The 21,224-nt window shown below is 39.4% G+C and overlaps 1 protein-coding gene across 1 annotated transcript; it reads right to left on the reverse strand.

Annotated features, from left to right (window-relative positions):
- Positions 1–2,177: 2,177 nt before the first annotated feature.
- Positions 2,178–17,268, reverse strand: LOC129058409 (soma ferritin-like). Its single transcript, XM_054551195.2, has 5 exons — positions 17,082–17,268; positions 8,531–8,649; positions 4,684–4,827; positions 3,607–3,732; positions 2,178–2,493 (listed from the first exon to the last, which is right to left on the reverse strand). The coding sequence occupies exons 3-5, from the start codon at positions 4,804–4,806 to the stop codon at positions 2,341–2,343; spliced, it is 402 nt and encodes a 133-aa protein (XP_054407170.1). The 5' UTR covers positions 4,807–4,827; positions 8,531–8,649; positions 17,082–17,268; the 3' UTR covers positions 2,178–2,340.
- Positions 17,269–21,224: the final 3,956 nt, after the last annotated feature.

Raw genomic sequence — 21,224 nt, forward strand, 5'->3', positions numbered from 1 at the left:
TGTTGTAGCTCAGGGAGTTAAAAGAGGTTCTAAAAGCTTATTTGCTTTGTTAGCTGAAGTATGGATTAAAAGATGGCCCACTGTGAGTAAGCTGGAAGTGCCTGATCCCCCTTGGGTTAATGTAGAGGAAGGGATGGAAAGGCTTAGGGAGAGTAGGATGGTGGAATGGATTAGTCGCTTTAGACCTACTCATCACAGCTGGGAGGGTCCAGAAGATACCTTTGACCAATGCCTTGCAAAATAGATTTGCGAGGGCAGCACCTACATCTTTGAAGAGCCCTGTAATTGCTCTTTTCTTTATGTCAGATCTAATAGTGGGAACCACAGTCCCTCTACTACAAAATTAAATACGAGAATAATTGAATCCCAAGGTGGCAGGGGGCAGGTGGCGGCACTAAACTGTCAAAGGCAAGGTAGGCCTAGCTACCGTAATGCACAGCAGAAGCAAAGTGGCAATCAGAATAGTCTGACTGTACAGAGCTCAGGCATTGGCTAATTAATCACGGTGTTCCTAAAAGTGAAATTGATAGGAAGCTTACTGCATTCCTACTTCATTTATGCAAGCAAAAACCTTCTAGGTTGAATGGACAAAAGACTAATTTGAATTATGAAAACAGAATCACAACCCCTCAATTTCCAGACTTGAGCCAGTTTATGGACCTGGAACCCCTTAAATGAAGCGGAGGCTGGGTGCCCTTGAGGAAGGACCCACTATATTACCGACTATGGAGTGAACCTTTCTCCCTTCCCTCCCAAGGAGACTTACAGCCTTTTACCAGGGTAACTGTGCATTGGGAAAAGGGAAATGATCAGACATTTTGGAGACTACTGGACACTGGCTCTGAGGTGACATTGATTCCAGGGGACTCAAAACGTCACTGTGGTCCTCCAGCAAAAGTCAGGTAATTAATGGAGTTTTAGCTCAGGTCCAACTTACAGTGGGTCCAGTGGGTCCCCAGACTCATCCTGTGGTCACTTCCCCAGTGCCAGAATGCATAATTGGCGTAGACATACTTAGCAGCTGGCAGAATGCCCACATTGGCTCCTTGAATGGTAGGATGAGAGCTATTGTGGTGGGAAAGGCCAAATGGAAGCCATTAGAACTCCTTCTACCTAGAAAAATAGTAAATCAAAAATCATATCTCATCCCTGGAGGGACTGCGGAGATGAATGCCACCATCCAGGACTTGAAAGACGCAGGGGTGGTGATTCCCATCACATCTCCATTCAACTCTCCCATTTGGCCTGTGCAGAAGACAGATGGATCTTGGAGAATGACAGCGGATTATCGTAAGCTTAACCATGTGGTGACTCCAATTGTAGGTGCTATACCAGATGTCAACTCCAATTTCTTCAGTTTCGGAACTCAGACTGGCTCTCCTTGCTCCTCAGCCTGCAGACAGCCTATTGTGGGACCTTGTGATTGTGTGGGTTAATACTTGATAAACTCTCCTTTATGTATACCTATTCCATTAGTTCTGTCCTCTAGAGAACACTGACTAATACACCCCACTTTACAGATGACCAAACTGAGGCAATGAAGAGGTATAAACTCAAGGCCAAGGAGTTAGTAAGTTTTGGAGCCAGTGCACAATCCTATAGAGCCCCTATTTCTTCCTAGAGGGTACTAGTCACACGAGGCCCTGAGAAGCCTGACTCAAGCTTGTTTGCTCATTCTTTGCTCTTGAAAGTAATTACCCTAGTAGCTGCTAATTGGCTTACAGTGGAATGGATAGGGGCATCCACACACTTGGCTGCAATGCATTAATTGCCTCTGTGTACCCTCCTGTTGCCTACACCTACCTTGGCTATGAAATGGCACTGCACCATCCTTCAGGTGAAGGCCACCCTTCCTAGACCAAGAATTGTTTTCAATCTTAGCTCTGCGTTTAACATGAAGTAACCCCTATTATATTGTATACTTAAAGTACATATACAAATAAGAGGAGAACATTGAGACTTAAGGTTTCACTACTTGATTTCTAGTATATCCACTTGTACTGCTTGCATTTACCAAATCCTGACTCTGGGTGCTAAGGTAAGGTGGGGGCATGGTAGACAGAAGTTTTTTTTTTTTTAGCCTAACACACCCACTGTCTCAGGAAGCTTTTTATACCAATCCCACATTGCTATTGGAGCACTGGAAGGGCTAGCTCTACCAATATTTTTACACATAGTTATAATGCAAAGCAGATTTATTTGCATGCACAGCAAAGAGGATTAGGAAACTAGATAAAAAGGAAAGCAGTCTTCAGGCAAGTGGAACTGACCAAGACTCTTAAGTAGCTGACTCTGAGATCACTACAATGGCAAGACTTGCTGTGCTGCTGCCTTCAGAAGTTAAGTCTCTTCAACTGATGTCTCAGCAGACTCAGCAGACTTTTCAGACAGGCCTTTCTGCTGGAGGGACTCTTCTAATAGCTTCTGATGGTATTCCAGAAAAGCTATGCTTGCTGTCTGTTTGTCTATGAACTCCTTTACGAAGTCTATGAGCTATAGAAATAGAACAGGGAAGCACCCACATTGAGGACCATGTCTGCAACAAGAATCTACCTAAATTGAAGCCCAGGGACCAGCCGTCCTGAGAGCGTGTCAGAAATTCAAAATCTCAGGCTCTACTCCAGATTTACTAAACCAGCCTCTGAATTTTAAGAAAGACTAGGTGATTCATATGCATATTGATGATCCAGCAGCACTGATCTAAGATATTCAAGAGCTTCAGGTGAATACAAGCACCTACTTTCAATGGATATGAGTATTAGGTTGTCTTATCAAAAGTACAGGTTACTTTAACAGGCTACTACTGCAATGGTTTTGAATCCTGATTATTTGAATCACATAGAGATTTTGAGTAGCTGCCCAGACCTCATTCCTAAAGATTAAAATGTAAGTGATCTGGCATAATGTTCGAGCATTTGTACCATTTCAGAGCTCCTCACTGAGTCCAACATGTGTCTAGAGTTGAGAACTATTGTAACTAGGCCCATTTTCTTCACTTTGACTTCCTGAGAAGCTAGGAAGTTAGAAAGAAGTTATCACTTTGAGGTAGAGTGCTTACCAATAACCAGGAAGACTTCAGAGAAGTCTGTATTGTAATAGGTCACCATTAACATCTACTTTTGCAGTAACAATCTAGAACAGTGGTTCTCAAACTGTGGCCATCAGCCAGCAGTATCACCACCTAGATTTGTTAGAAATACATTCTTGAGACCTATACAAAACCAACCCAATAAACAACTTTTGGGAGTGAGCCCTAGAAGTGTGTTTTAGTAAGCACTCCAAGTGATTCTTGTGCTCAGTAAAACTTAAGCATTTCTGGTTTAGGATATTTACAAGCCAACAGTAACAGAACCATTGTTTTACTTAATTTTACAGAGTGCATTACTCCTAGGAAGATGTTTTCACCATACACTAAGTTTCACTTTTCTTCACCAGGACAGCTATCTCCCCACTCCCGAACTACTCCTAGAAATAAGTTCCCAGACTTCCTTCCAGGGAAACAAACATATGTTGGGTGATCTATTGCCTTGGTCCCCTTTCCCAGAAGCAAATCATAATCCAGAAGTGAAAGATGACACTGTTTGTCAGAACCAGTTAACTACTTACACCAGTTTCATCATCCTTAGTAGCTGTGATTTTCAGATCTTGTAGGACATTGGTTAATGTGTTCTCCAACTGCACAGCAAACTTCAGGGCTTGTAAGCCATTTCCCCAGTTATCTATGTTGGGCCTCTGTTGAAGAGGAACAGGAGAGTCACTTTTTTACTTCAGGCACAGTTTTGTTGCATTCTGCTTCCTGCATAGGGCCATGACTAGGTTTGCATAGTGTAATGGTCTCCAAACTTTGAGGTGCAATGGAATCAGCTGAAAATCTTAAATATTAATACTTGGCTCTCAATCGTAGACACTGTGACTTAATTGGCATGGGATGCAACATGGGCATCATGAGTTTTAAAAGATTCCCAGGTGATTTTAATGTGCTACAGAGCAAGGGTACTACTAGCACAGGTACACATACAAGTATTCCATTAGCTTTGGAATTCTATGATGGTGGTCCCTCTCTCATTAGCACACATTTACTTCTCTTCATAAAGCAGAAGTTAAAAAACAACCAAAACAACCACCTTAGGAAAATTAGGGATGTTCCTGGAGGTAATAGTCCCAACTAAGGCTCAGGTTGTTTCCTTGGAGCGTGTGCCCAAACAAAAAAAGTTTGTTTTACTACTTTGAAGAGACAGCCATATTAAATACCTGAACATGTACCTGAATTAGATTAACAATCTGAAATAGGATGCTAACAACCTCTGGGAAGAAGGCATTAGAGTAGCGCTTCTCAAACTACACATACCATTAGGATCATCTGGAGAGCTTGTTAAGCTGTAGCTCTTTGGGCCTGTGTCTGGGGTGAGATCCACAAATTTGCATTTCTAGTGAGTCCCCAGGTGATGCTGACAACCCAGCGACCAAACTTTGTGACGCTCATTAAGACAAGCCAAACAAGCATTTAGTGGCTAAAATTTACCCCAAATGATGTTGACATATACTTGCTTTCAGAGTCAGTTAGTTGCTAAGAAGCCCATGTAGGAACATGAGTAACCTAAAATGTTAGGTAGCAACTAATCAGTTTAATTCTCTAGACCTGGCAAAGGCCCCACAGAAGTCAAAACAAAGTTTGACATTCACCTTAATAACTGGAAGGCAGATAATACCCTCACGTTTTCTTAGATATCTTAGGAACTGCTTTGCATGCTCCCTTTTCAGCTCAGCCTGCTCCGAGAAGAACTTGGCAAAAGGAGGCATTCTCATATCTTCACTGTAATAACAGGCCTGGTCAAATGTAAGAAAAGGGGGAGGCTGAGGATGAGGTAAAATAGTTTTAAGACCTGAATTGCACACAAACTCACTTTGTTGTCTCAGTGGTTGTCCAGGAAGAGGCCTTCTTTGGTCAGTCTTGGGTCCTGTTTGTTCTTTGACTTCCAGAAGGCTCTGGCTGTCCCCCAGAACCTAGTCTACCTCAAAGATCAGCCATCCAGATCCTAATATGCTGGTGCCTAATGTCTTGCTCTTATGGCTTCTTCAAGGGTCATAGTTTTGAACTTAGATGCTAGCACTTACATCCTTTAATTGTGTAGATATGACAGAAATCTAGCATAAATTAATAGCATACAGGTATAAAATTGTTTATTCAGTCTGTCACCAGTGTTTGATGCCCATGTAGTTTTCAGAACACACTGGAAAGAACTGTAACTTCCCCTATCAAAGCCCGTAGCTTTTAATATAGGGCCACAGAGCAGCAATATCCCAACCACTGAGTTGCTGTTTCATCTGGTATCCAACTACCAATATGGCCATAAGCACTATTATTAAGAAGACAGAAGATATATTATCACCCAGAGCAGAGCTAAAACCTCCCTCTCAGTTGCTCAAGAACCCATACTAACCATGGATAAGTAAGCATCACTGATATGCAGCTCATAAGATGCTACTCGGTTAATAGCAACTCCACATTCTTCAGAGAAGGGACCGTGGATTTCATATTCCATCTCAGCTTTAGGGAAACCCAGCCATAAAAAGTACCACCCACTAAGGTAAGGGACTTCTTAAATACTAATAGGAATATAGCCAGCCCACTTCTTATAAGCTGAAATTCCATTCAGCTGAGATTAACAGCTACTAATCTACCAATGAGGACACTGTTTCTAGATGAAAGAACCAATCAAACCAGAGAAAACAGTGAAGAAAAAGGGGGTTAGTGCTCTTACTATCCCAGTCAGTGTTCAGTGTTTTCTCACTTCTTCTCTCTGATTGTGGTTTGAGAAGGCTGATATATTTCCTGAGTAGTGAGGCATTAACAGAAAGGATGCATTACCTTTAATTTTTTTTTCTTTCTTCAAAAACTATTATGGCACCACATGTTGGATCCCATGGCGAATCTAAGACCGGCTAAAATGCATTTTGTCTATGAGGTACCATTACATCTCCCTCCTTTCTCCATAAGACCTCAACACACATAATTGATCTTAAGGTGGGATATGATGGGAGTTCTGAGATGTCAACACCATTATTAGCTGAGGGGAATAGGGCAGGTTTTATTAATAAATTGGCATTTTAAATTGGCCTTGGAAAGTAAACAAGAACATAGAGAAATGGAGACAGAAGATGGGCATTCCACCTGGAAAACAAGCCTACATAGGCTATAAATATGAGAGGTGTTAGTGGTTTCTCCAAACTACAGAAGACTGTTCCAGCTGGGAACATTTTGGCCCCCTCCTTTTACTATATCCCAAAGGTCCCCACCTGCCCCAACATACATCTTAATTTGCATCCTTTGAGGGCAAAGACTGTTTCACTTGTTTTGGTATATGTACAACCCATAATGGAGTATTTTGTAAATAATACATGCTGAAACAATGTTGATTAAATAAAAATATATTTCATGTGTAAGTAAAGAGCAAGATTTCTCATGTATCTGGTGGATTCCTAGTTTGAGCCTAAGCCGAGTCTGCTTGAACCTCATTAGAAGTGGCAGGTCACCGAAGTCTATCTCTTGAGGCAGTGAGGAGTGAGGCAGCCTCCTGGGAACTTTTGTTTCCTGACTGCTCTTGTCCCCAATTGAATTTAATGCCTTAGTCCCAAGAAGAGAGAGGTGCTTTGAGTCAGTGCTTCTCAAGAGTAACTTGCATATGAATCACCTGGGGCTGTTGTTAAAATGCAGATTCTGATTATGGAGGCCTGAGATTCTGCATTTCTAACAATGCTGCCGAATGCTGTTGGTCCATGGACTACACTTTGAGTAGTAAGTGTTTAAGTACATTCCTAAAAAGTTGTTTCAGTAAAAATTCCATAAGACAGAAATGGCACTACCAGTGGACCCTGTAATAGGAGAGGAAAGGAGAACAGTCTGTTTCTTTTCCACAGACCCCTGTACTGCCTTGGCATGTGAGAGCTCATAGGACCTTCATGGCAGCAACTCTGGGGAGGCAGCAGCTCCAGGGCACTCTGCAGTATCCCGCCTATGAGGTTACAGCAGGTGAAGAGGAAAGAAGTGGTAACTCATTAGATAATTAACTGTTTTTTTTTCATAGTATATGTAAAACATTACCTGAACTTCCTCCAAAATTGGGGGAAATTTTAAGGTGATTAGGATCCTATGTGAGCAGATGAACAAGTGTCAATGAAATCTGAATTATTACTGTTACTATTAAATCTACAAGATAGTAAATCTGAAAGATATAGATTTTACTTGCTGGGACATGTTATGAGAGTTTGGCTATTTCTGGGTGATCTATTGTATTCTTCCATGTAGACATTCCAGGATTCTATCATTCCCCCTGGGCCAAACACAGTGCTGGATACATATGAATAAACTATCCCTGTTGGATATGGTTTGGATATTTGTTCCTCCAAATCTCATTGAAATTTGATCTTCAGTGTTGGAGGTGGGGCCTACTGAGAGCTGTCTGGGTCATGGGGGTGGATCCCTCATGAATGGCTTGGTGCCTTCCCCGTGGTAATGACTCCATGGGAGATCTGATTGTTAAAAAGGCTCTGGGACCTCCCTCTGCTCTCAATCTTGCTCCCCCTCTTGCCATGTGACATGCTGGCTCCCCTTGCCTTCCACAATGAGTAAAACTTCTTGAGACCCTCACCATGCTTCTTGTACAGGCTGCAGAACTATCAGCCAAATAAACCTCTTTTCTTTATAAATTACACAGCCACAGGTATTCCTGTACGGCAGCACAAAGGAACAAACACGCTGTTCTTGTGGTTAGACGTTATTAAGAAATATTGCTATCTAAACACTTAAGACCAACCTTAGCAACTTGTAGAAAAAAAGAATGGGGCCGGGTGTGGTGGCTCACGCCCGTAATCCCTGCACTTTGGTAGGCCAAGGCGGGTGGATCACCTGAGGTCAGGAGTTTGAGACCAACCTGGCCAACATGATGAAACCCCGTCTCTACTAAAAATACAAAAAATTAGCCGGGCGTGGTGGTGGGCACCTGTAATCCCAGCTACTCAGGAGGCCTGAGGCAGGAAAATCACTTGAACCCGGGCGGTGGAGGTTGCAGTGAGTTGAGATTGAGCCGCTGCACTCCATACTGGGCAACAAGAGCAAAACTCTGTCTCAAAAAAAAAAAAAAAAAAGAATGGAAAAAACCACATCATCAACATCAGTAACAACCACATCATCAACATCAGTAACAGTGTGCTATTATGGTATATTTACAGGTGACTTTTTTCCTTTTCTCTTTTCCATATTTTGCAGACTTTTATAATCATATATATATTTTTTTCATTTTGAAAAAGGAACCTAACAAATGCCTTTTCTAGAGAATTAGCACCATGCCTTTCCTTAATAGAAGCTCCACATAGGCCAGGTGCGGCAGCTCACGCCTGTATTCCCAGCAGTTTGGGAAGCCCAGATGGGCAGATCACTTGAGGCCAGAAGTTCCAGACCAGACTGGCCAACATGGCAAAACCCCAACTCTACTAAAAATACAAAAAATTGGCCGGGCCTGGTGGGGCGCACCTGTAGTCCCAGCTCCTTGGGGGGCTGAGGCAGGAGAAGTGCTTGAGCCTGGGAGGTGGACGTTGCAGTGAGCCAAGATGGTGCCACTGCACTCTGGCCTGGGTGACAACAGCGACACTCTGTCTCAAAAAAAAAAAAGGAATATCAGAAAATATAAACTTTCATGTGTGTTCAGGTAATATATATGTATTTTTAAAGCTAAGACCAACAAAAAGAGTTTTGAAGAGAGAAGTATACGGTAGGGCTAGAAGAGGGAAAATTTTTGACCAAGAAGAACAAGGTAGGGAGGGAGACAGACACTAATAAGACAAAAAGTGCAACATTTACCAAGGAGGGAGAGAAAGCAGAGCAACTGGAGTTGTATAACAGAGAGAATCATATGTAAACAAAGCTCCCTCAGATATTAACAGAGAAACATAAATACAGTAGAAGAGAAGTCCAGGTAGGGTAGTACCAAACAAAAGTGTCTAGATGATTTACATCAGGATACACGTCCAGGTCTAAGTGAGCTTTCTTCTTTGGTTGAAATAATGACTTCCAGAAGTGACTTGGGAAGTGCTACTGGTAATGTTTAAAGAATACTGGAGGGAAATGCCAAAATACAACTAAAGACTTTAATGATACCTTCATGGCAAGATGCAGACATTTGCGCTGGATGATAACATAGGCCAACTGGCATCTGAGAATCAAAGAAGGCTATTTACTGGATTGGGAATAATTTAGCAAAAGTTTTGGTGATATGATATAAGGCATTGCATCAGTTGTGTCCTTTTTTCTAAGCGACAAATTTAGCTGCATTGAGTTTTAACATCTAATTAGATGTAAAAATTTCACAAATCTGAAAGGACTAATTAGCATGCTGAGTGACAGAAACAAGGTCAACAGAACTTGACAGGTTAAACCAAATAGGCTAAAGTTAATATCATTAAACATAAGTAAAAATAAACATAAAATCCTATATTTCAGCCAGGTGCGGTGCCTCACACCTATAATCTCAGCACTGTAGGAGGCCAAGGTGGGCAGATCACAAGATTAGGAGATTGAGACCAGCCCGGCTAACGCGGCGAAACCCTGTCTCTACTAAAAATACAAAAAAAAAAAAATATATATATATATATATATATATATGTTAGCCGGGCGTGGTGGCGGGTGCCTGTAGTCCCAGCTACTTGGTAGGCTGAGGCAAGGAGAATGGTATGAACCCAGGAGGCGGAGCTTGCAGTGAGCCGAGATTTCACCACTGCACTCTAGCCTGGGTGACAGAGCAAGACTCTGTCCCCCCCCAAAAAAAAGAATCCTATATTTCAGATTGGTAAATCAGTGTCTTATCAATAGAAAGAGGATATCTTATTAAACAGTAGTTCATGTTAAAATGACCTGGATTTTTCTTGGTTGACTGGTCAATATGACCAGAGAGTTGACAGAAAAGCAAATGCAATTCATTTTTTTCCTTCTCAGGTAGATAGACTTGTTTTATTGAATGATCGATTTATATAATTGATGAAGCCACTATATACAGACGAGAGGGGATTATTTATTTATTATTTATTTCTTGATTTAGCCTTGATGATTTCCTCCTTCTTGGTCTGGAGATGCTCCTCATGGTACTTACTTGCTGCTTTGAACTTAGGCCTGTGAGCCTCAGCCTAGTCAGCTAGAAGCCCTTGTAGGCCTTCAGCATGTAGACATGTTCCACGAGAATCCACTTGTTTTTGAACACATTTCCTTTTGTGTTCAAGTATGGGCTATGAAACACGTGGGGTTAAACTAGATCCACAGCATTTTCTGAGCAGCAGGTGCAGAAATCTCATCCTTCACATTCAAGTTAACTTCTTAGGCAGTCAAGCATTGACAGTCCCCTTTTGCTTACCTTCACTTATATGGCTGCCCTTTCAGGGGACCAAGGTATTTTTCTGGCATCAATCCTAGAATGAACAGTCACAGGCTTGCTGGTGTTCAGGCCATCTTTGGTCACCTTCTGGATCTGCTGATGGGCATTGGTTTTGGTGATTACATTGGTCTTGCCCAGGTCTAACCAGTCCTCCTTTTAGCAGCAGAGGACTCTGGAGGTGAGCCTCTTCTGAAGCTTCAGGGCTGTTGTTCATTTTTCAAGAAGCAGTTTAGTGACCGGATTCTAAGAGATGCTCATCCTGTTGTAACCATGCAGTGACTCATATTCTAAGGGTCCAGCCATCTAACACACACTTATACCTAGGGCCTCTCAGAAGTAGGTGACCAGTGCTACATGGTAATAAGAGATAAATAAGGACTTGAGAAGGTTTTGCCTACTATTTTGTCATATTTGTATTTTATTTCAGGTGTCACATTTTTGTTATGTTTATATTTTAATTTTGGCACTACATTTTTGAGACATTGACAACCGTAGGATAACTGGGTGAAGGAGAGGTTTATTTATTTCAATGCTTGTGTTATAGAGTTGTAAGATTTAGAAATGCTTAAGTGTTGAAAAAATTGATGCATAAAATCATTTTCAACAACCTTGCTAGGCAGCTGCTATTACTCCTTTTGTGACGGTGAAAAACAAAATCTAAGAGAGGTCAAGTTACTCACCTACAGTTGCACAGCTAGTTAGTGGCAGAGTCAATATTTGAACTCATCCAGCTTTGACTCTAAAAATCCAGGTTCTTTCTAATATATCATTTTTCTCATTGTATTCAAATAAATGCTTTCTTTTTCTGATTTGTTAATGTTAAAATATGAAAAGAACTATTAGGATACAAAAATTTAAAATGCATTTAGTGATACTTATGAACTCATCTATATTAAAAAATGAAAATATAGTAAACAAAATATTCAATTTGATAAATAGTAAATACTCCTATGTACAATATTGAAATTTATTTCTTAGTCCTCTAAATATGCCTATGTTTCTTCTAAATTATTCTCTACAGCCTGGAACTTTATTATATATATTCCTAATAAAAGCGTGTGAAATTAGAGCTTTCAAAATGAACATAGTTTTGTGACTGAATGAAAGATTACTGTATATAAGCTTAACACATTCTAAGAAAACTACATATAATTCACTTTCACTAGGCTCAATGAAATAGCAATAAACAAGCATATTAATTTCATATGATGATGGATATATATACATAAGTATATTTCACGGAAAATAAAATGAATAGGAAATTGAAAATTGTTAGTATTTTAGACTGTGTGGTTTCTCTGGAGACATAATCACAAATACCAAAAACTTTTATCTAAAGTCACTGTAATAGCCACTTCAATTGACAAATGTTGGTTTGTTATCCATTTAAATGCACATTTTAATGAAAAATTATGAATAATAATTTGAATATTTCCCTCACCCATCAAAATACAACATGGCCATCTCCCAACAGAAGGGAAATTGTGACATCTAAAAAGAGGATTTAGTGTCCATATTCTATAAACTTATACTGGTAATCATCTCTTAAAATAGGGGTACACTATTGCATGAACCTTTCTACCTCTGTTTCAAACGTCTCCCCACTGCCACCACCACCAACGTCAACAAGACACTTCTATAATGATTGATAGTTTGGACGCTCATTTCTTGGTCAGCATCCTTGAACTCCTGGAGTTCCTGGACTGCTGAGGAAAAAATGCTCAGTATTCAGTGTGAAAACCCTGGCTGTCTGCATCTTAGAGGAATATGTATTTTGGTTTTGATTTCAGCTTAATACAACCCAGTGGCTGGAAACAGGACTGCTGAACTAACAGCCAACACCAACATGTCCTTCACCTGGAAAAGGGTCATGCGGGTATTAGGTTAAGGTGTTGGGAGAAGAGTGATGAAGGTGGGTTTCTGTAATCTGTGAAGTTCATTGGCAAGGGCTAAAATGCTGGCTGGAAGCAAAAGGAATGTGATCTTAAATAAACCTGGTGGGGAAGAGAAGTATTTTAAAACATTCTTCAGGTCTTTGATTTCTCTCACCCTCCTTTCCTCTAAGAAATCTAGATTAATGGATGAAATTTTGTGATTATTTTTTATTTTCCTATACTTTTATTACCTTCATTTTTATAGCTTGGATCTGAATAGGAGATTTTAAATGAATGAGTGATATTATGAGCTATGTAATGCCATGGTTAAGAATGTAGCCTTTTCCAGAGACAGTCTGGGTTTGAATCCTTTCTTTGTGTTCTCTTCAAGGCAATTTTCTGGGCACTAGGAGTGCAGCAGCAAATGAAATAGACAAAAATCCCTGCTTTCACAAACCATACTTACCACTTTAGGACACTAACTAGTCTGTAACTCAACTTCCTCTGCAGTAGGAATCATAAGTGTCCCCACTTCTTCGGCCTGATTGAGGTGTTAAGAGAATCAATGCACAAAATAATGCTTAGAAGTAGGCTTTGCACATAGAAAGCATTTAGTAAATGTTAACTATTACATGTAAGACCATATTTTTCCCTTTTGTTTTCTGTTAATTTGAATTGTGAAGTATAAGCATACCAGAATCTCTGGAAGCTCCTGCACACAGCCCTTTTCTCAGCCCCCGCTTCTAGGGGATCCCAAAATTAGACACAGTCCTTCATTGATGATATTTGCTCCACATGCCTTCTCTCACTCTGTGGCTTTCATTTCACTTTTTAATGGAATCTTTTAATAAAAAGAAGTTCTTAATTTTAATCTAGGTCAATTTCTCAATCTTAAGGGTGTGTGTTTGTTTTTGTTTTTTGTTTTGTTTTGTTTTTTGTATTCTGGCTATGAAATTCTTCACCACCCCAATGTCATGAAGACACCCTTCTATATCTTCTAAACCTTTATTTTTCACCCTCACATTGAGAGTTACAGTCCATCGGGAACTGATTTTTGTGTGTGTTGAGAGATAGAGAAATGTTTCCTATTTTTTACACAGGAATGTATAATTGACTGTGCTAGGCAGAACGATCGCCCCACAAAGGTGTCCATGTCCTGATCACTGGAGACTGTGAATATGTTACCTTTCATGGCAAAGAAGACTTGACAGATGTGATCTCGAGATAAGGAGATTATCTTAGATCATGTCAGTGGACCCAATCTAATTAAACGGGTCCTTAACATGGAAGAACAATTTCACGCTGTAGTAAGAGGGGACTGTGACTAGGGAATGACAGAGAGATGTAACATTGCTCACTGTGAAGATGGAGAAAGGGGTCATTATCCAGTGTGGCACATGGTGGGAACGTGAGTGGTCTTTAGAAGTTGGAAATAGCAAGGAAATAATTCACTCCTAAAACCTCCAGAAAACAACAGAGCTCTACGAACACTTGGTATTAGCCCTGTGAGACCTGTGCTATACTTCTGACCTAACACTAAAATAGTAAACTGATACTGTTTTAAACCATTAAGTTCGTGGTTATTTGTCACAAAGCTATAGAAAATTAACACATTGGCCTGGCATTATTTATTAAAGAAACCATCTTTACCCATTGTTCTGCAGTTACTTTTGTCACAATTGCATAGTCTGTTTCTGCATTTTTTAGTCTGTTTCAATAGTCTGACTGTGTTTTTGTGCCAGTACTACACTCTTAATTTCTGTAGCTTTACAATAGGACTTGGTACTCAGTAGAGCAAATTCTCTTCTGGTGTTCTTCTTTAACAGTGACTTGACTATACTTGCCTCGATATAAATGATATCATCAGCTTGTCTGTTTCTTAATAACAACAAAAACAACTTACTGAGATTTTGGCTAGGATTATATTGGCTCCATGGGTCAATTCCAGAAGTTGACATTTTTATAATATTGATTTAAAAATCTATTTGTCTTATATTCTCTAATTTACTTGATCGTCCTTAATTTGTCACAATAAAGCTTATAGTTTTTTATGTAGAGGCCTTACATTTTGTGTTATATATCTCTAAGTGTTTAACATTATTTGATTATGTTGTAAATGGCATATTTTATTTTTTTATTTTTTGGCTAGTGTATAGAATTGATTTTTGTATATTGACTTCACATTTAGTATCTTTGTTAATATACTTACAAATTCTAAAAATACCTGTAATTCTTTTGGAATGTTTACACATACAACCATATGACTTTAAATAACGATTTTAAAAAATAATAATAAAGATAACTTCTTATTACCGTATTTTTGTGTCTCAAGGTATTAGCATTACTGTTGGTAATGTGGAACTAGTCACAGTTATTTAAAAATATAGAGTCCATCAATAAACAAAAGTTATTGCCATGCTTTAAGTCAATACATATGAAACTTGTGCTATTTCAGTTGTAGCATTGTTTCCATTATAAATATGTCTGAAATTTGTTAATTAGTAGGTCGGCAATTCGAAATTAATTTTCATCAATTCAGAAAAGGATAAGGCTAAATTTGTCTTTCTTCTCACCGTTAAAAGGCAGACAGTTAAATAGCATTAGAAAGGTTAAGAGGAGGCTGGGCACGGTGGCTCACATCTGTAATTCCAGCACTTTGGGAGGTCAAGGTGGGCAGATCACTTGAGGTCAGGAGTTCAAGACCAGCCTTGCCAACATGGCGAAACCCTGTCTCTACTAAAAATACAAAAATTAGCCAGGCATGGTGGCATATGCCTGTAATCCCAGCTGCTCAGGAGGCTGAGGCAGAATTACTTGAACCCGAGAGGTGGAGGTTGCCGTGAGCCAAGATTGCGCCATTGCACTCCAGCCTGGGTGACAGTGCAAGACTCCATCTCAAAAAAAAAAAGTTAGGAGGTATATTCACCAACTTCTTATAGCTTATCTCAGCTAAAACCCTTATTACTTCATTGAATTAACCTTTTAACCAGCCTCCCTTTTTCTAAGCCTTTATTGTGTTTCTTCATAATGTTAGAAAGGTATTATTTTCCTTTTTAAATAGACTTTATTTTTTACAGAAGTGTTTAGGTTCACAGAAATACTGAGCAGAAAGTACAGTTCCCCCATTGTCCCTCTTCTACCTGCCCCACAAACAGCCAGGAAGAGTCCATGTTGCAGTTCAAGCGTGAAGACCACTTTCTGACAGAATCCCTTTTGTTTGGGGGAAGTCAGTTGTTTTTTCTATTAAGGCTTTCAACTAATTGTACAAACCCAACCCACATTATGGAAGACAATCTGCTTTATTCAAAATCCACCAATTTAAATGTTGATCTCATCCACAAACACCTTTTTGGAAATATCCAGAATAATGTTTGACGAACTATCCAGACACTGTGGCCCAGAAGGGTTGATACAGAAAATTAACCATCACAAGCTCACTCCTTGTCACCTTGGCGCTCACATCCATCTCCTAAACCATACTTAATCTTCAAATAAGGACAAGGTTATACCTCTACCTAACATGAGGTATGGAATTATGTGGGTACAACTGAAAATGCATCAATCCTTTCCCCAGAAGAAGATGTAAAGTCTTTGGCTGATGTTTACTCTTCTTGATGTCCTGTAACTTAAACACTATGATGCAACGTTAATAATACTTAAATTCTATGATATAAAGTCAGTATATCTTATGCTACATGATAAGGTGATAAGAAAGGAAAAATATTTGCTTTGTACACATACACAAATGTATTTATAACAAAAATCAGGAAATATGACAATTACAGTTCTGGTTTTGGTAACTGGTCATGTGGTCATAGCTGGTATTTGTAACTACCTTCTTCCACTCTACCTCCAATATTCCCTTTGCCTCAGCAAGTCCCTCATTTGGCTGTGGTTCTTTACTTGGTGAGGTGATAGAAACCTTTGAAGGATTTAATGTTATTTGATTAGATTGAAAATGACATATTCAAATTTTTTTCTAGCATATGGAATTTATTTTTATGTATTGACTCTGCATCCAATAGCTTAGCAAATGCATTTATTAATTAAAAAATTCTCTCTCCTTTTTTTGGAAGTTTCACATGTATAGCCATGTTATCTGTGAATACTGACAGTTTTAATTATTCTTTTCCTGACCTTATAATTTTTATGTCATTATCTTGCTTTATTGCACTAGCTAGAACTTCTAATAGAGTGCTGGATAAAAGTGGTGAGAACAGGTACTTGTCTTGTTCATGATATTGAAGAAAAACTTTTAATATTTTCATATGAAGTATAGTGTTTGTTGTATGTATTTTAGAACTATTTTTTTAAATCAAATTTGGAAGTTCTCATCTATCCCTACTTTGCTAGGAGTTTGTTTTTTAAATTGTATTTTATTTTTACATAATTGTGATTAACATGTAGTTGTAAGAAATAATGCAGAGAAATCCTATGTTTTCTTTACCAGTTCCCTTCAATCGTAATATATTAAAAAATAATGGTACCCAAAAAATGGCAGATAGGAGGCAGGACTAACTTGCAGTTCTCGCTTGGATGGACAGAGCAGCATGTGGAGACTCACTGCAAACTTTTGCTCTAAGAACTACCATAGGAATGTATCAGGAGTGCCGAGAGAATCCACAGACTCTGTAAAGGAAGTGGATTGGCGCTGCAGGTTCCATGAGACAGCTGAGAAACTGTGAGTGCCCAAAGTTTGTATGAAAGGGGGATCGTCTGCCCCCAAACACACATTCTCACTGGGGAACCTGAAGGCCCAAATCATGAGAGAAGTATTTGACCTTACCTGGAGCTGAGACAAATTTAGAGAGCCAGCGAAATACAGGGGTCTCTACTTCTAAGCAGCAGGAAGAGCACTGTGGGCACTCTCGGTCCCCAGGAAAGCCATTTCTGACTTTGCTCACAGGGGTCCTTAGGGAGGGCTGCCTGTGAAACTGGGGAAAGACCACAGGGAGTAGGAAACTTCCAGCTGAGCTTTGTAACAATTTCAACCCAATGTGACGTTTTTGGGATGGAACCCGGAGAAAGGGAGGAACTGAGAGTGCAGACTCAGCACAGAAGCTGCGGCAGGCGGGGAGGCATGAAACCTGAAAGCTCTGCTTTCGTTCTCAGTGGAGGGGCTTGCAGCCTGGGACAAGTTCTCAGCCCTGCTCACTGGCGGCCTGGCTATAAACTTGGTGCTGTTGTGGGGGCAGGGTGGGAGTGAGACTGGCCTTTCCGGCTGTGTGGGAACTGGGTAAGGCCTGTGACCACTAGCTTTCCCCGACTTCCCTGGTGAACTGCATGACACAGCACAGCCAGCCATAATTGCCCTGGGAACATAACTCCATTGGACTGAGAACCACACCCTCATCCCCTACAGCAGCTGCAGCAAGCCCCGCCCAAGGAGAGTTTGAGCTCAGACACCCCTAACCCTACCCCAAACTGATGGTCTTTCTCAACCCACCCTGGTAGCCAGAGATAAAGAACATACTCTGTCGGGAGCTCTACGGCCCCACCCACCACGTGAGAAACCCAAATCCTTATCCAGGTGTCACTAGGGAAAGCCTGTATCCTCCTTCCCTATACTACCTACAGCTGATGCTCTCTTGTAAGCGCCACCTCCTGGCTGGAGGCCAACCAACACAAAACTTATCCAGACAACCCTAGGGCAAACTTGGATCCTCCCTATACTATTGCTGCTGAAAGACCTGAAGAGAGATCACATCACAGCACCCTTTGCCGACACTCCCGGTACCGGCCCAGAACTTGGAAGCTCCACTAGGTGGCGAGACCCAGAAAAGAAATAACAATCACTGCCATTAAGCTCTCGGGAAGCCCCATCCCTAGGGGAAGAGGGAACAGCACCGCATCAAGGGAGCACACTGTGGGACAAAAGAATCTTAACAGCAGCCCTTGAGTCCCAGATCTACCCTCTACATAGTCTACCCAAATAAGAAAGAACCAGAAAAACAATTCTAGTAACATGACAAAACAAGGTTTTGGTTTTTTTTTAATCACCCCCAGAAGATCATACCAGCTCACCAGCAATGGATCCAAACCAAGAAGAAATCTCTGAATTGCCGGGGAAAGAATTCAGAAGGTTGATTTATTTTATTATTTTATTTTATTTTATTTTATTTTATTGAGACGATGTCTCGCTCTGTTCCCCAGGCTGGAGTGCAGTGGTGCAATCTTGGCTCACTTCAACCTTTGCCTCCCGGCTTCAAGTGATTATCCTGCCTCAGCCTCCTGAGTAGCTGGGACTACAGGCACACGCCACAACACCCGGCTAATTATTGTATTTTTAGTAGAAACAGGGTTTTGCCATGTTGGCCAGGCTGGTCTCAAACTCCTGACCTCAGGTGATCTGCCCGCCTTGACCTCCCAAAGTGCTGGGATTACAGGCATGAGCCACCATGCCCGGCCCAGAAGGTCGATTATTAAGCTATTTAAGGAGGCACCAGAGAAAGGTGAATATCAACTTAAAGAAATCTTAAAAATGTCACAGGACATGGATGGAAAAATTTCCAGAGAAGTAGATGGCATAAATAAAAAAAAATCACAACTTCTGGAAATGAAGAACACACTTAGAAAAATGCAAAATACACTGGAAATTCTCAGCAATAAAATTGAACAAGTAGAAGAAAATAGTTCAGAGCTGGAAGACAAGGCTTTTGAATCAACCCACTCCAACAAAGACAAAGAAAAAAGAATTTAAAAAATGAACAAAGCCTCCAAGAAGTTTGAGATTATGTTAAATGACCAAACCCGAGAATAATTGGTGTTCCCCAAAAGAGAGAGATATCTAAAAGTTTGGAAAACTTATTTTAGGGAATATTTGAGGAAAACTTCCCTGGCCTTGCTAGAAATCTAGACATCCAAATACAAGAAACTCAAAGAACACCTGGGAAATTCATTGCAAAAAGATCATCACCTAGGCACATAGTCATCAGGTTATCTAAAATCAAGACAAAGAAAATAATCTTAAGAGCTGTCAGGCAAAATCAGTAGGTAGCCTATAAAGAAAAACCTGTCAGATTAATGGCTAATTTCTTCACAGAAACCCTACAAATTAGAAGGGATTGGGGTCCTATTTTTAGCCTCCTTAAACAAAACCATTATCAGCCAAGAATATTGTATCCAGCAAAACTAATCTTTATAAATGAATAAACAAGTGCTGAGAGAATTCATCACTACCAAGCCAGCACTACAAGAACTGCTAAAAGCAGCTCTAAATCTTGAAACAAATCCTTGAAATACACCAAAATAGAACCTCCCTAAAGCATAAATCTCACAGGACTTATAAAACAAAAACACAATAAAACAACAACAGCAACAAGGTATTCAGGCAACAGATAACACAATGAATAGAATAGTACCTCACATCTCAATACTAACGTTGAATGTATTAATAAATGGCCTAAATGCTCCACTTGAAAGATACAGAATGGCAGAATAAATAAGAATTCACCAACCAAGTATCTGCCATCTTCAAGAGGCTCTCCTAACACATAAGGACTCACATAAACTTAAGGTAAAGGGACGGAAAAAGATATTCCATGCAAATGGACACCAAAAGCAAGCAGTAGTAGCCATTCTTACATGAGACAAAACAAACTTTTAAGCAACAGCAGTCAAAAAAGACAAAGAAGGACATTATATAATGATAAAAGGACTAGTCCAACAGGAAAATATCACAATCTTAAATATATATGCACCAAACACTGGAGCTCCCAAATTTATAAAACAGTTACTACTAGACCTAAGAAATGAGATAGCAACACAATAATAGTGGGGTACTTCAATACTCCACTGACAGCACTAGACAGGTCATCAAGACAGAAAGTCAACAAAGAAACGATGGACTTAAACTATACCATAAAACAAATGGACTTAACAGATACTTATATATTTTAAATGGGTGAATTGTATAGTATGTGAATTACATCTTCATATAATTGTTAATAAATCTTTTATGTGTAAAAATCAAAAGTAACTTATAAACTGTATTAATTGTAAGTACAAAAGGAGTTCAAAGAAAGTGAGACTTGTAGTGTCAAAAAAAAGCAAACATTCATGCTGTTTTTTAGTAATCCCTTTCTTCTTTTGATGAAAATGAGTTGTTTTTCATATTTGCATCTATCCTTTTTGTGTTTTTAGAGAAAAGCATAACATTTAGATGATTTCATATTTTGAACATTGAGTCATATGATTATAAGGTTTTAAAAATCAGACTCTCAAGAGCAAATTAAATTTCAAGGAAAATTATTTGCTTTATTTTTTTAAATGGAATTAGAAAATGACTTCTGGATACTCCTCTGATCAGAAGCCTGATGATGAACATTGATAGAGTTATTGGCTGCTTCTGTGGCAGAATTTTTGAAAAATGTAATGGAACTAGCTAGACATTGAGTAAAAGGATATTTGAGTGTGAGTGAAATGAATACTAATTTTCTGGTTTTAGTTTTGGGTATTCTGATTTTCTCACATTGTATAACATTTGGTTATGACTTTAGAGTTAGTTTTTCATCTTAGTAAGCTTTAAGGAGGATAAATTCATTTTAAAAATTTTTATGTAGTCAATAGCAAACTCATTTATTTTGATTTTTAAAATATGGCATGAAAGTTAAGGGACTAAAAAAGAACTTCTACCGTTAAAACATTCAATAGATCTATACCTAGGTTATCGAGGCTACAAATAAAAACATTACTTTTTCCAAAGTGTTTATTTACAAACTACTTCTCTAGGGAGCACTTACTAGAACAATCAATAGTAATAATCGAGTGAGTTCACTTACTCTTGGACCAAAATTAGCAAGTTTTATCTCATCATTTGAAGAATGATTATGGACACTGAAATACTGATAAACTTTTGAAGAAGACTGTTTTTAGGAACTTCCATGCTAATTCAAGTAAATACTATTATCCTAAGTATAATCATCTGTTT

This window comes from Pongo abelii, chromosome 2, assembly GCF_028885655.2.
Source record: "Pongo abelii isolate AG06213 chromosome 2, NHGRI_mPonAbe1-v2.0_pri, whole genome shotgun sequence".
In the NCBI taxonomy this organism is placed as follows: domain Eukaryota; kingdom Metazoa; phylum Chordata; class Mammalia; order Primates; family Hominidae; genus Pongo; species Pongo abelii.